The sequence below is a fragment of the Martes martes genome (assembly GCF_963455335.1).
Source record: "Martes martes genome assembly, chromosome: 4".
Taxonomy (NCBI): Eukaryota; Metazoa; Chordata; class Mammalia; order Carnivora; family Mustelidae; genus Martes; species Martes martes.
Genome location: NC_137891.1, coordinates 160,450,156 through 160,465,733, shown reverse-complemented (window position 1 = coordinate 160,465,733; position 15,578 = coordinate 160,450,156). Strand labels below are relative to the sequence as shown.

Sequence of the window (15,578 nt, the reverse complement as noted above, 5' to 3'; positions counted from 1 at the left end):
TCCACAGGAGAGGTGGGATAGGAGCAGCCCAGCTCCTGGGCAGGTCTGGCAGCTAGGGACTGCAGCCAGGTCAGCGCAAGTTACCAACAGGTCAGGCCTCAGCTCCGGCTGGACCTTCTGCGTACTAACCTGCCCCCCAAGGCGAGGGGACCGTGGCCTACAGCCACCCAGAAGCGGCTCTTCGCTGGAAGCCGTCCACCTTCTCTGTCTCCCTGGACCCCTAAAGGAAGGAGGGTGATCTCCCTCCCTTATAGCCCCCATTCCCTGCTGGGAGTGGGGGGTGGCTGCACGGTCTCGGTAGTGCCACTGGGGGCTGCATTAGCAGGTGTCCACGCGGTCCTAGGAGTCTTTACTAATCCCACCATTCCAAAAGTGTAGACTATGTTCACGCCATCCTGAGGGTGACTGTTCGGGAGAGGTGAATACCTCACAGACAGGACATAAAATACCCTTTTGTGAGCGAGTTTCCTCCCTCTCCCCACCCTAGGGTCAAAGAGTACAGAGCCCTTTGCCTTATTTTTAGAAACATGAGATCTGCACGCATTACCCAATCCCGACACGGGAGAGAATTTCTGCCTAAAGAGAAAAGCCAACCCAGCTGCCTCCTCCCTCTCCCTACGCCCACAACAGTCCTCATCTGTGATAAGATAAGAATGGAGGCTCTGGCAGAAGCCAGGAGCCCATTTGGTTCATTTCTTACTGCCCTTACCCACTTTCCATCAGTGGGCAGGACCAATGGGGTTTTCCTGGGAGGGACGTTACCAGGCTCTGGCTTCGACCTGATGTGGGTCCCTACTAGGAAAGGAGGCCCTTTGGGTGGAGACGCCTTTATCTCCTGAGAACCTCCTCCATCTGCGCTCAGAATCTGCCTCTAGACCCATCTGTCCAGCTTTGGTTATGAATGGAGTCCAAGCACTCAGGTCCCGAGACCACCCCACTGCTCAGCTGGGTAGCTCCCCTCCACCTTGGGCATGTGGGTCAGAGTCATGCAGCACTTGGGGCCGACATTTGGGGAAGAGGCAGAGGGACAGTCTTCTCCATACCCTGATGCCCTCCTGCCACCTTTTTCCTCCCCACCAGACACGGACCCAAGGGCGACCGTGTGTACCCCCTGGGCAACCTCTCGCCTTTTGCCCCAGACCTGAGGAGGGAGAGGACAGATCTGGGCATTCCCAGCAGACATCTCATGGGTCCAGGCCCTGGGAGCCTCCCCCACACAGGGCCCAGCTGTCCTATGAAGTCAAGGTTTGAGGGACTTTGGGAGGCTCCAACCAGACAAGGGCAGAAAGAAAGCAGAGGCAGGTGAGGTGCAGAGAGCAGGCCAGGCCACTCTCCAGAGGGCAGCTGCGGGGCGCAAGGAGGCGGGGAGGCCGAGAGGGGAAAGTATTGCTTGTACAGAGCTGGTGACTGTGGCAGGCTAGCTGAGTCCAGAGCCAGGCTGTCCGTGAGGCTGCGAAGCTGGAGCCCAGGTGAGTCTGAGCTCCCAGACAGGGACCCTGGTCTGGAAATGAGCAAACAAAGAGAGACCCAAATGGTCAGCCTCATGCAGCTAATCCCCAAAGATCAGACAGGAGTCTCAACAGTGGCACAGACAAGGTGAGCCCCAGCCCTCCTCATCCCAGTAACAGCCCCACCCCCAGCCCTTCCTCCACAAGCCAGGCCCCACCAGGATGCACCCCGAGGGGGGCAAGGCCACCCCCAGGGCCTGGAGAACACACAGGAACCTCCAGGAACCATCTGCTTTGGCAGAGAACCTTCCCCCTGAGGCCAGCCTCCGGGGTGTCAAGACCCTCCAAGTCCACACCTCCTGGGATCCACTGGGAGAGCTCCTTTGGCATGTTGGAAGCAAGGAGGTTCAGAGGAAGGCAGGAGGTGGAGAACGATGCAAAAGGGAGGTGCCTGCACTTCCCTCTAAGGGGCCTGGCCAGCTGCCCTGGGAATTAAGTCTTCCTAGTGGTGTGCTGCCGAAGCGAGGAGGCGATCTCCAAGCCTGCAGCTGCCCAGGCACGGTCTGCTGGCCCGGCCCCCAGCCAAGGCCCTAGGTAAGCATGCTCCAGGCTGCAGGTGCATTCGGTGGGAAGAGCTGCCAGAGCGCTGGGCAGGGAGGAGGGTCCCCGAGGGGCCTCAGTGTGGCCAGCTGCAGTGGGTACTACATTCCTCAAAAAAGAGCCTCGGTGCTGAGAGAAGCACAGGTGGGACACAGGACAAGGCAGAGAACAAAACAGGGACCACCAAGAGGCAGCCCCGACAGGGACACGTGGACTTCACCCTGGGCACAGGACCAGGCAGGAGGAATCGGCGGCCACATCCCCCACTCCTGCCCCTGGACTCAGGGATCCACGCCCACACAACACTCCTTTGGGTTTCTTTTCAACGAGACACAGAAAGATGTGGATTTTAGCTCATGTAGTCACCAGGACTAACTGTACCCAAACAGGTGAACGGATAAAACGTGGTCGCACACAGACATGGACACATAGACACACACACATACAAACACGCACACACACGCGCACACACACTACGGTCTCCACTGCCAGCTGGGACGGGCCCAGTAGCCAAAAGGCATGCAGCAGGGCAAGGGTCCAGAAAGACACAAAGACTATGTACAGGGGAGGGGAGTGCCGTGAGGCACCCCTTCCCACACTATATCCCGGCCTCTTCGGAGGTCCTTAGGAGCACGAGGGGCTGGTGGCACTCTCCAGGGAGGACTGGGACAGGCGCCTGGTGAGGGATCCAAGCGTAGAGTCTGCCACTGAGGATGTGGGGAAGAGTTTGTACCAGCCGGTGACCGCGGCGGTCAGGTCCAGCTCGTCCAGCATGATCTGGGCCATGCCCATGAAGCATTTGTGGTCCATGCGGCCGTAGTCTCCCCAGACGATCACCTGCCGGGGAGGGAGGGGCAGGAGATGGGGGGGGGGCGCTGAGTCAACTCCCTGACTCCAGGGCTCAGTAGTGGGCCCAGGAACCTGCAAATCTCACCGGAGCACAGATGAGGCAGAGAGAGCCGGAACTAAGACTGATTTGGGGGCAACAGCTTACTGAGCACTTAAGGTGTGCCAGGCTCCAACATATGGACTCCTCTCCATTATCTCAACTGTTACAGCCATCTAGGTAAAGGTGCTGTGTATCATTATTTCAACAAAGAGGAAATGACCACTCAGAGAGGTTAATTAACTAACCCAAAGATACACAGTAATTGGTGGCAGAGTTGGGATTGGAACCTGGGCCTGACTTCCAAAGCCTCCCAGCATCTCAGATGACAGCCTTCCCCATTTAGGAGCAGACTGAGAGTCCGGGACCTGAATCACAGCTCCTGGTCTGCTGCTGGCGCACAGTGGAGCTGGGGGAGACCCCTGGCCCTCACTGGACCTCAGTGTTCCCATCCAGAAAACTGGAAGAGGAGAAGAGATTAGCTCGGTGATTTTCAAACTTGTATTTTTGTCGGTGGATCCTTTTCTCAAAATGGAATCACAATATACATATACAGGAAAAACAGACACCCAGGATCCTCCCTGCCCCACAGAACCCTAGGGTTCTGCAGTCCTGGCCATTTGGGACCCCAAGGGCCCTTGCCACACAAGGACCCCAGCCCAGAGGAACAGCCCTGGATGAGCAGCCACACAGCCCAGACAGCCCCGGCTCAGGCCTCTCCTCTGTCCCCCATGTGTCCTCAGGTGAGGCCACCAGCCACTACCACCGGCTAAAACCCAAAGAGCCACTGTTTGCGGGCCAGGTACTCAGTGAGGCCCTCCACGTGTGTCTCTCATTTACACTTCATACTATACCATCCACAGACCTCGATGGAGCCGAACCTTGAACCCGGGACTGAACCCAGACACCAGCCCCCACTTAGCCTCTGACTAAGCCCCTCAGCTGCTTCATCTGTGAATGGGCATGATGATCCCTCCCTCCCTGGACCATCGCAAAGGCCACCGCCCTCTCTCAGAGTTGGGGTGGCATCACCTTGGCCAAGGTCTCCTTGTCTTTGTATGTCACTCAGTGAAACCTCCAACGAGTCACTTCCCCTGAGACTGCAAGATGGGGAGAATCATACCTACATCACAGCATCATGTAGAGGACGCAAGGAGGTCAGGATTAAAAAGCCCTTCACCCAGAGCCTGGCACGGAGCTTATACGCAATAAACACCAGGCAGAAAGAGCGGTGGTCAAATGCTGCTTCTACCTACCCACTGAGCACCCTGGGGGTGGGGTGGGGGAGCAGCAGACTTGTCCCCCTGAACTCCAGTTTCCCTGCGAGTCAACCAGGGGCAAAGACCCCTCACCGGGCTGTGAAAACAAACAGGTCATGTGCATTGATGCACCTGGTACGGTGCCTGACCCAGGACACATCCTACACAAAAGAGATTTTAAATTATAACTTGCAGCCCTGGGGAGTAGCCCTGTCCCAGGGGCCCCCGTAGAACTCACCTGCAGCACCTTGCCCTGGGGCCCCTCATCGAAGAGCAGAGCCTGCCGGTACAGGGGGTCACAGGTCTTCTTGGCCATCTTTGTCTTCTTTTTGGCCAAGCAGGCCCCGTTTTCAAGCAGGTAAACCTTGATATAGGTGGCTAAGGGATGGGAGAAAGCATGCTGGGGAGGGGTCCAGGAGAGACTGCTATGGTCTACTCCATCCCCTAATATCCAGCTGCTCCTGGAGGTGAGCGAGCTGTGTGGGATGAGCCGAGCGGACAGCAGTAGAAAAGACGGACTCAAAACACTGACTCATCCATCCTCCCCGCTGCCCAACCCCCACCCCCGCAACTCTGTCTGCTGGCCTTCCAGGTAAGCCATGACTCCAGGGTCAAGGATACTGATCTAGGCCAAGGGGCAGCCAAGGACGTGCTAGACCCAGAGCTCAGTTGCATACCCCTGCCTGGCAGGACCCACATATCCGAAACCCCTCTCCCTGCTGCTCAGCCTCACCTGGGAGGGATTTGGAGCCTGGTTTGGGGGTCAGGCCCCGAGCCTCAATCACTTCCACCTCCAGTTGGCCACTCCGGTCCATGATGGCAATGTGCACGTCCCCTGCAAGGGAGAAGAGGGACAGTCCAGGCAGAGGCAGAGCCGGGGCGGGCCGGCCAGCTGCTGTGCCGAGAGCAGTCTGCAGAGGGCGCTACGCTGTTGGAAAGGGCACAACAAGCGAACATTGCTTGCGCCAGAATTGCTCTCCAGAGGCCACTTGAAAGCTGAGAAATCCTTTGATAGGTACCCTGGGGCAAGGGCGGGGGCATGACCCTCAGAGGGCATGCTTGGGTAGCAGTGGATGGCTGCCAAACTCCCAGGTTTAAGTCTAGTTAACTGGGGGGCTCCTCTCTGACTCAGCAGAACAGCGGCCCTCGGCCACTCCCCAAATATTTACAGACTATCAGTTCGAAGACATGCTGAGATAGGAGCCTGTGCGGGACAGGAGGCACTGCCTGGGAACACGGGCCTGTTCACACCCTGCCCGAAGGATGCAGGGAAGCCCAGATTTCCTGGGAACAGAGAACTGGGAAGTCCTCACTGCGCTCCCACAAACGATTACCTCGCTGAGGCAAGTTCTGTATGAAGTCATGTCAAGTTATTTCTAGAACTCTCAGCTTTGTTCAACATCGGTTAGCGGAATTTGAAATTATGCATTAGTCACTTGGAGCATCCTTCAAAGGAATGCAGAATCATAAGCCTGATGCAGAGAAATTAGAATTGGCCAGACTTTGGGTTCAGCCACCCATTTTAGATACTCTGAGCTATCATGGAATTGTTTATATTTGCATACTTGGGAGGATGGGGATTTATTACTTTCAGGAACATCCTAGATGCCATCACCCTCCCTTCTAGCTATTTCTGACCTCCCCATGCTTGAGGGAAGGGGGAGGTCTCCCTGTAACATTCCTAAGGAGAGGAGACAAGCAAAGGCAAGCCTGTCCTTCCCAGTTCTAGACACCAGGAGGCATCACATGCAAGTGTTCCAGGCTGGGAAGGCACAAAAGGCTTGTGGAGGTGGGTGGCTCCTCTCACTGCCTCCCAGCCCCTGGCTGGGCCTAGGGCTAGGAAAAGTAGATGCCCAGGCCCTTAAAAGCCTGTGAGCAAGGGCTGGGAATTAGCCAAATCCTACCCTAGAGCCAGAGGAGAGCTGGTGCTCACCCTCTGAGGGTCCCCGTGGACAAAGGCTCCTGTGAAAGCACATCTGAGGACAAGGGAGCAGTGCAGTGGGATGAGAACTGGCCTGGGACAGAAACCCAGCTCCACTGCATGGCTCACAGCAAGCCACTGCCGGAGCCTGAGCCCGGCTTCCTAGGGTGCTGTGAGGTCAAAGGTCGAACACTGTTCCAATGAGGACTGAATCTGGACGCTTAGGCAGACTGCTCAGGTCGGACTGATGGGGAATGGGGAGAGGCAAGGGGGCATCTCTGGGGAAACGAGTTCCTGGGAGGAGCCCCCTAAAGCCAAAAGGGCCAGTATCTAAGACAGAGGGGGAGAGAGAGTCGAGAAGGAGAGAGGGAGGGAGGAGGGAGGGGGCCAGAAGTGCAGCTAAGAGGACCAAGTAGAGACTCTGGGAAATAGGTCCCAGTGGCAGGGGAGGGGGCTGAGAAAATTATTGAAAAGGCTTTTAGGTGCCGGGCAGTTAGAAGCAACAAGTCCAAAAAGACACAGTTCTCAGGAGTAAATGAAACACTTCATTCAAAGCATCGAATAGGAACTTGATGAATTGTTGCTAGGTTGTGGAACTAGGGCAGGGATTCTTAGTCCCATTTTACAGATAGGAAGCCGAGGCTCAAATAAGGGGAGTGACTTGCCCAAGGTCACATGGAGTGTCAGGGGTAGCACAGACCCGGGGAACATCAATGCTGTGACACCTCTAGTTCACCACCTTACATCGAGCAGTCCGGCCGCGGGGCTGGCCATGGGAGACTGTGTGTGTGTGTGTGTGTGTGTGTGTGTGTGTGTGTGTGTGTGTTCGTGTGCGCATGCGTGCATGCATAGCAAGGGCAGGAACGTGCTATAAACCGCTGCGGGGCAGCCAGCAGAGCCGAGCCGGAACCCCTGCCTTCTCGGTAGAGGGAGGGACCATGGAGGGCCTGGCCGACTCCTTTTCACTGGTGCAAAATCCAGAGTGAGGGCTCCTCTCCGCAGCTAGCACTATGTCACACGGGGGCCCCCACGGAGCCCACCCCTTCCACGCCATGGCCGCCATCACCCCACTCACTCGGCCCTCAGGAGGACTCACCCATCGGTGGTGTCGCCAATGTCTGTCGCCCCACAATCTGGGCTGGTCCCAGCCCATCCAGGAAATCACTGAACTGGCTTTCAGCCCCAAGCCGGGTGGTGGGGAAAATGAACCTGGAGGAAGATGCAGAGGGGTACATGAGGTGGCCTGGATGGTGAGAAGCAGTGGTCATGCCCCTCTGTGCCTCAGTTTCCCCTCTCCATAGCGCGAGTTCCCTGCTTTAGCTAGGGACAAACAGAACTTTTCATCTCTTCCCGTTAAAGAAAAATGCTCTGATGTCCCTTGAGAAATAATAAACATAACATAATAATGTTATCTAATCCTCAAGCACCAGGGTTTTCTAAGGTGACCCTTAGAAGGTAGGGCTTGCTAGACGCCTGTGTCCTCCCCAGGGGATATGAATGCCAAGAACCGGAAACACAGGCCAGAAATTTCAGCACCTGGAGCAAGTTCCAAGAACTGAGGTTTAGTTGACCATATGTTTGAAATCCAAATCAATAACGTGAGGTGGTGCCCAAAACAGCAACAGAGACCAAAATAACACAATTATAGGGTTGAGAGAAAAGGCGAGCGGTGGTGGGTGGTCCCTGGTTGTGGGGCCTGGAAATAGTAGCGAGCAACACTGATGGTGATTCAAAGCTGGCCGGGCGCCCAGGGCCCACTAAATGCTAGGCATGGGTCGTGTTCGTTCCCGCCATTCTGTGCGGCGGGAGCTATGCCTGTTTGACAGATGAGAACACAGAGGCTCTAAGAAGTAGGAGACTTGCTTTGACTGCAAAACAGAGATGAAGCCCACCTCGCAGAGCTACGGTCGGGACTGGCGCAGCTGGTGCGGGAAAGGTTCCAGACAAGCAGGAAACAGTAAAATGGCCGTTATGATGTTGTTGCTGGGAACATCGAGGGAAGGGGCCCCTCCTCATGTGTTCAAGGCCACATGTTCTGGGGGTGGCCAGTAGAGAAAGGACCGATAGGGGAGGACAGGCCCGGGTGTGCTCAGCGGCTACAATGGACCAAAGTTCTGAGACCTCCTAGGATGGCTGGGGTGTCTGGTCTGAGAGATCAGACTGTCTCAGAATGACTCCCCAGTTGGAAGGTTTGGTCTTGAGTCCTCCTTGGCCAGCAACAGACACGGAGAAAGGTTGCATACACTTTTGGAAGAGGGCCTGAATTTCTCCAGCTAGGCCAGCCTCCACTCCACAGGAAGGGGCTTCGAGGCCCACCCACTGTTAACTGGCCATCAGCAGTGGCCCCAGACCGCACTCGGAGGAAAACAGGATCTGAGGAGGTTAAATGAGGTCATGGACTCTCAAGGTCACAGAATTTTAGGAGCTTGGTCTAGAGAACGTAAAGGCTGTGGACAAAGGTTGAAGAGTAAAGTGGCCTTAATTCAAATCCTGACTCCGCCACCACTGGCCAGCTGTGACCTTGGGTAGGGTACCTCACCCTCCTCCCATGCCTCAGTCTCTCCACAAGGAGCATGGAGATCAGTGCGACATCCCTCATTGTTAAATGAGATACCGGTTTTGGTCTGATGGTGGCCGGTAGATCCCAGAATAAGAAGCAGCCATCTGAAGTGCCCAGTGACACCCTGCATACGGTGGGATGCAGTAAATGCCACTTCCGTTCATGGGAGTGGGCACAATCAGGAGACGCAAGATCACAGAATCCTAAATAATAGAGCCTCAGGGCCCTACAATCCATGGGCCTTGATGAGGCCGAACCAGAAAATCTTATTCGTATAACCAGCTTCTTCACAGATTTGGGAGGGACTGAGGGAATTGCTAACCCAGTGACTTCCGAATTTTTGACTGCAACCCCCATGCAATGGAAAAAATCCATTTAACATCATAAGACTCTGTGCACCCCTATATTAAAAAACCAAAACAAAAGTTCGCAAGGTAATTAATTCATCCTCACACCACAGGATATGTCTGAAATTTCTATTCCTTTCCCTAATGCCAGTTTTGACCCACTAAACTGATTTTACTTCCGCCTGAGTGACTAACCACGGTCTGAAAAACACTGACCCACTCCTACCTCCTTCTCTAACCTCCATGCAAGACCACTCATGAGAACTCCATTCATACCTGAGCTGTAACAGTGGTTTCAGATTGAAAAGGATTTGGGGTTCATACTTTCCTCTGGAGCAGGGCAGTGTAGGTGCTAGGGGGTGGGCAACATGAATCACACAGATGGGATGTACCACCCCAGGGGCGCTGGGCTATTTGGATGGGGAAACACAGCCCAGAGCAAGAGGAAGACCGGGGCACAGGCAGCGGATGTCCACGGAAGGCGGGGACGCAGAGGAACCCACACATCTGGACCCGAAAACCAGCCAGAAGATTTCCCCACCCAACCCTGCCTCCGGTTCTGAGACTAGAGGACCATGTGGGAAGGGGGGGACCACAGTGGGCATGGGCTGCACGCACGTGCCCTCGGAGCTGTTGCTGTTGGTGCTCCCATCCGTGGACTCCCGGCTGCCCTGGCGTGTGACCCGACTCCGCATCTCCACAGCGATGCCCGTCTCCGTGCTCCGTCGGATGGTGCTGCGCAGCTTCTTGGTAGCACCTTCTGGGACCCCCAAAAACATAGAAAGGGAACAAGGTCAGATCATGGGTGAGGCTTCTGTGGGAATGCTGCCAAGGTCACTTCTTGGGCTCTGGCTGGAGGCAGGGGCGCTGCTGAGCTAATCTGCGCAGTGATACGCACAAAGACCAGAATGATGACTGGAGGCAGAGTCAGGATGATGGGGCTGTGGGGCGGGGAGTCGGCCGGTGGAACCCAGCCCTGCAGCCCTCATCCTTATCCCTGCCAGGCTCCCTGAAGGCCGCCTTCCCAACTCAATTCCAGCCCTTGCCCCACATGGGTAAGTGTTCCTTTCTCTTCTGGAAAGGTTGCTTTCTCTGGCATTCCTAGATTTGCTTTCCCTCTTCCAGGTACCCTCATGAACCCTATCACACCCGGACCTCACCCTCCACCTCTGTGATACCTACATAGACCTAATTTAAAAAAAAAAAAAAAAAAAACCATGGGAAGCCTGGCCACACTCAAACCAACCCGCATTCTCAAGGTGGGTCTGAATGTGGAGGGGTATGTGTGTGGAGGGGTGCAGAGGCCATTAGGGAAACGAGACTGAGAGGGACCACTAGGTTGACCTGAACTGACCTTGGCTTTGAGAAAGAGGTCTGCAGAAGAACCCTAGAAGCCATGTGGTGAGAGCTCACTCCATACCTCTGTACCTCTTGTCTGGAGGGCCCTCTACCCTCACCCCAACCTCCACCTTGAGCCTTGCAGGGAACATGGGGCACTTTGCCTCTCCCAGCAGCACACCATCCTGCCTGGGTTTCCATGGCAACCTCCTCAGCATTGCAGCAAGGTCCCCCTAGACACCCTCTCCTCCTGGGGTGGGGGGGAGCATTAGACCGGTTGAACTGAAGGTTTGTAGGGCCTGCCCCTGCTGAAGCTTCACTGCCTGAAGAGCTTGATAGGGAGGAAAGTGGCATCACATAAGGATTGTGCCGAAGGAGCCACTGGTTAGACACCTGGGCAAATTAAGAGTGGACTTGCCAGCAGGGCTGGGGAGGCCAGGAGTGGGGCCCGGCAACACAGCCTCCAAAAGCTGTGGGGAGGGGGGAGCTGATTATGCTGGCCAGCCCCTCTCTGGGCCACACCCAGTGGTGGGTTGGGGAGGGGTTGTTCAAAATGCCAGCCTGAGAAAAGGAAGACTTTAGTTTTCCTTCTTCATCCCACTTATATTTCAGGAAGTGCCACTGCAGGGTGGGGGGAGGCTAAGAGGGCCAGGATCCCCCGTGGATGGGATGGGGAGACTGGGAGTGAGGCTGGGCCAGTGGTGAGGAGGAATGTCTTCTTGGAAACCAGCCCAGCTGCTGCGATATTGGAATAGCTACTGTCCACAAGTCAATGAGACCACTGCTGTGTCCGTCAGTCTGTCTTTCTCCCTCCCTCTCTCTCTCTCTCTCTCACACACACACACACATACACAGTCACTTGAGCCGACACGTATTTCTTTCACATGGGCATAAGCAGATACACATGAGTGCTAACAATCACATGTATGAGTACAGTGATCTCCCACACCAGGTCATATACACTCATATGATGGGCACACAATCACTAACAGTCCTACAAGGTCTTAGTCATACTCTGCCACACACACGTGACCCTCACACCATAACACCTGATTGAACCCCTCCAGTCGGTCACACACAGAGATACAAGCTCACAAATGGTGTGTAACCTAACACACAGAGGACTAGGCAATGATGGTGGATGTAGGGGTGTTGCTCTGTCCATGGTTCCTAACTGCCATATCCCCTCTAACCACTTAGGAGACAGATGGGTCTGTGGGAGCTGCACTTTACCCTCCTCCATATCCCCCCCAAACCACACACCCTCAGCTGAAGCCAGAGCCCCTCCACCCCATGGCCCCAACCCTCCTCTTCTAGACCCACTTGGGAGAAAATTTACCTCAACCCACTGTGAGCCCCTGGGTAGGGGTGTCACAGAATCCTGAAGTATTAGAGACACCTTGCTAGCCCCCGACTGCCATTTCACAGATGGGGAGCCTGAGGGCCACATGCTCACAGGGCTGGGGCCAGACCCCAGGCCCACACTCTCCTGGTCTACCGACAGCCTCCTTTTCACTCCTCTCCATCAAGTCCATATAGGTTTGAGAGGTGATTCAGCAGAGGTTAAGTTCCACATCTCCTGGGTGGGGAGAAAGTTCTTGCAGCCTCAGAGAAAATTCATCTGCTGGTTTTATGCTTGTCTGGTCTGAACTCTGTCGATCTGGGAGTAACTTTATGTGGGCTCTCTCTCTCTAGAAAACTGGGCCAAGTTGCTTACAATAATTCTGTGGTGCCTGGAGACTGAAAGACTCCAGGAACCATCCCATCTGTTCCACCACATATAAGGGAGAGGCAGAGCCTTCAGCAGCTCTCTCCACGGCATCTCTGGACCAGTCCTGAGCCCTCTCCCCCACAGAGCCCAAAGCCCAGGTAGGAAGGGCTGCTGTCCCTGGTACTGAAAAGAAGAGCTCCTTTTGATCAAAGGCTGGAAAGGTCCAGCCTAAGGCCCAGCCAGAACCCACCGATGTTCTGGGACACCAGAGCTCTGACCCTACCCTCATCATTGCTCCCACAACTCAGAGAATGTTAGATCTAGAAAGAAACTGGGAGACGGTCTTTATTTTAACAGAAGAGGAAATTGAGACCCAGTGGGAATCTGAGTTTCTCAAGGTCCCAAGGGTAGTTACAGAGCCAGGACTAAACTCTAAAGTTTCAGGGTGATTTTCTGAGTTAAATGTGAGGAATAAACTGGAAGGGGCAGGCGTGAGGCAGGGGAACTAGCTGAGGTAATAGTCCAGGCTAAGTATCACAGGGCCTGAACTAGGACTGAGGCTTTGAAACAAAGAGGAGGAGATGGGTGGGGCCGTAGCTGAGTCAGTATAGACAGACCAGGAGGAGGGAAGCCCCTAGAGGGGCAGACCTAGAGCTCAGAAGATTGTGTCCCCACTTCACATAGCCCGGCCCTGCAGGGATCCTAGCAAGGAACTGAGCCATCCCATCTGGGGATAGCAGGAACACCCCGCTAGGATCTTTTTCCAGAACAGAGTTTCCCAGCCCAGTGCCCATGGTGAGTCAGCCCATACATCCCCATGGGGCCAGACTCTCCTACTCAGGATGGGGCTCCAAACTGAGACACTGGCAACCTCAAGGCTGGGGAGAGGAGCATGCTACACACAGGGGGCAGAGCTGTGGGGGCTAGAGAAGTCACTTCTTACTTGGCCCTACTCTGTGATCATGGCCAATAATAACACTGACAATTTACCAAGTATCTACTATGTGCCAGGCATGAGGCTGAGTACCTTTGCTTATCCTATCTCATGCAGTTTCCTGGACAACTCTGCAAGGCAAGGGTCATTGTCCTTATTCCACAGTCAAGGAAGCAGACTCAGAGAAGTGAAATAACACTCCTGAGTCACCCAGCTAGCAAATGACAGGGTGTGGCTCAAAAGGCCAACTTGAAGTTGTTCTCTAGGAAAGTGCCTCTCCTCTCCAGGCTCACATGCCTCATCGATAAAATGAGCATGTTGGACTAGATGATCCCGAGGGGCCCTCCCTACTCTCACAATCAGAGACTGGGTGATTCAAAGAGACTCAGTTAAAAGTGCATCTGGGCCATTCATCTGCCTCCAGCCCCAGGCCTTCAGCTGTACCCTTGCATACTACGGACACAAGTGATCCTGAAGCCCTGTCATCATTCACCTCCCTTTGAGATTTGAGGTCTTCTTGGTGTCTACTCCAATCCCTGCCTGCTGACTGTGGAGTCTGGGTAGGTGGACAGCCCCAGGCCGACCACTGGAATATCTCCCAGTTACTCAGGCCCCAGCCCTGGCTTTGGAAGACTGTCCAGATCACTTGGGCATGAAGAAGACTTTGGTTATAAAGCTGAATCAGGTGGATTCAGCTGGAGATCAGTAGGGCTAGGTCTCCTGAAGCCGCATTCCTGGGGCCCAATACCTCCTCAAATTAATCTTAATCCCTTAAACTTAATCCCACTCCTTGGTCCTGTACCAACCCAATTCCTGAATCCCTATCTCCTTGACTCCCTGGTACTGGGCCTAAATTGCTTACAGAGGCTATGCCCATCCTGGGGTACTGATAACCTCCAGCCCCCTCCCCATCCAGCATTTCCCTGCGCCAGAAACCGCATCGCAGCTCGATTGCTGGAAAAGACCATCCCACGTGCTCCTGCGAAGGGCTTTGTAAAAATCTATTTTAAGGCCTGGAAAAGTCTCCCACCCTCAGCCCCAACCGGGAGTCTTGACGAGCATTCTCTCTGGATCCTCCGGGTCCCCCGCCCCCTCACCGCCCCCATCCAGCTGCCCTATTTGAAGGTTTCCTGGGGAAGTTGTTACTCTGAACAAAACAAGCAGGAAGAGATTTTAAAACAAAACCAGCTGGTGTCTGGGCTGATGCTTCAAAGTGAGGAGGTCTTCGGGGGGGAGCAGGCTGGCTCCTCTGTGACGTGGGGTTCAGCTGACTGTGTGTGTGACAAAGTGGGTCGCCCACTGGTCTGAGCAGAACTGGCATTCCAAAACTAAGTGTTTGAGAAAATACATTTTCCCAGATGCAGCTGGTAAGGGGTGTGTGACTCTGGACTCACGAGATATGTGCGTGTAGGAGGGCAACGTGCTTCTGTGGCCACGGGCCATTGTGTGTGCGCGCATGTGTCACTATGCTTCTGGCATCCGGGTCTCTGCATTAGTACTTGGAGATTCGCACAACTGGCTTTATCATGACCACAAACAGTATGAATGGCTGTGATATGCTCTCCCGGCAGCAGGGGTGGCTCACCCCATGTGACCACACACGGCGTGTGTGTCTCTCCGGGGACTTGGAATGCAGAGGCATAACTAACTACATTCACGCGCCTGTTGGCGCTTGGGAGACTCAGAGAACACAGGCGAGACCGAATCCTGCAGACATGGGTCTGAGAAGGTGTGTCCCTTGGCACAGGGCCAGGAATACAAGGGCCGGTTCATAAAGAATGGATGAGGAGTGTGTCAGTCTGTGCATGGGGGGTGGTGGGCGTAGAGTTTAGGAGCACGAACCCAGAAGCCCGGCTGCTGAGCTCTGAATTCACTAGCTATGTAGTTTGGGGCATCTTCCTGCCCCTTCTCTGTGCTTTGTGGAGTGGGCGGGGATTCTGCGAGGTAGTACAGGGACCGGACCCAGAACAGCACATTGTACATGGGACGTGCTATAGAAGTACCTGTGGGTGTGAGGTCCCTCCCTGGGTGCCCCATCATTGCAAGGCGTCCCCAACCCAGCCCCCCCGTGTCCTGCGCCCGCTCACCAGACTGGGGCAGCTGCAGCGTGCTCTTGCTCCACTGGGTCAGGCCCACGATGGCCACCATCTTGGCCCCGAGGCTGCTGCGCCGCTTCTTGGCTGTGGTGGTCCCAGCCCCACCCCCAGCCTGCTGGGAGCCGCAGATCTCACCGCTGATACTGGAGCTCCGAACCACGTTCCTGGAGGCCGCGGCCGAGGCCGGACCCGGCTCCCCGTTAAACATGGTCCAAGGGGTGGCAAGGCCTCAGGCAACCCTGTGAGGGAGGGCAGAAGAAAAAGGGGTCCCACATCAGGCCCCCGAGCCACTCTGCTGTAGCCCACTGCTTCCTAGCTGTGTGACTTTGGATCAGTCACTTAGCCTCTCTGAGCTCGTGAGGATTAAATGAATAAATAAAGGCAGAGTATACCCAGGGTCCAGCTCATTAAATGGTACCATTCTTAGGAGCACATGGTGGTCCTGGCAAGTGACCTGGTTTGGCAGTAAAGGCAGAGG

General features: G+C 55.1%; 1 protein-coding gene across 1 annotated transcript; it reads right to left on the bottom strand.

Annotated features, from left to right (window-relative positions):
• Window positions 1-2,672: 2,672 nt before the first annotated feature.
• RIMS3 (regulating synaptic membrane exocytosis 3) lies at window positions 2,673-15,308 on the bottom strand (the record flags this gene model as incomplete). Its single annotated transcript, XM_080800490.1, has 6 exons — window positions 2,673-2,885; window positions 4,432-4,571; window positions 4,927-5,028; window positions 7,211-7,323; window positions 9,640-9,781; window positions 15,092-15,308. 6 exons carry the CDS (start codon window positions 15,306-15,308, stop codon window positions 2,673-2,675), a joined length of 927 nt encoding a protein of 308 aa, XP_080656616.1.
• Between the last annotated feature and the right edge of the window lie 270 nt (window positions 15,309-15,578).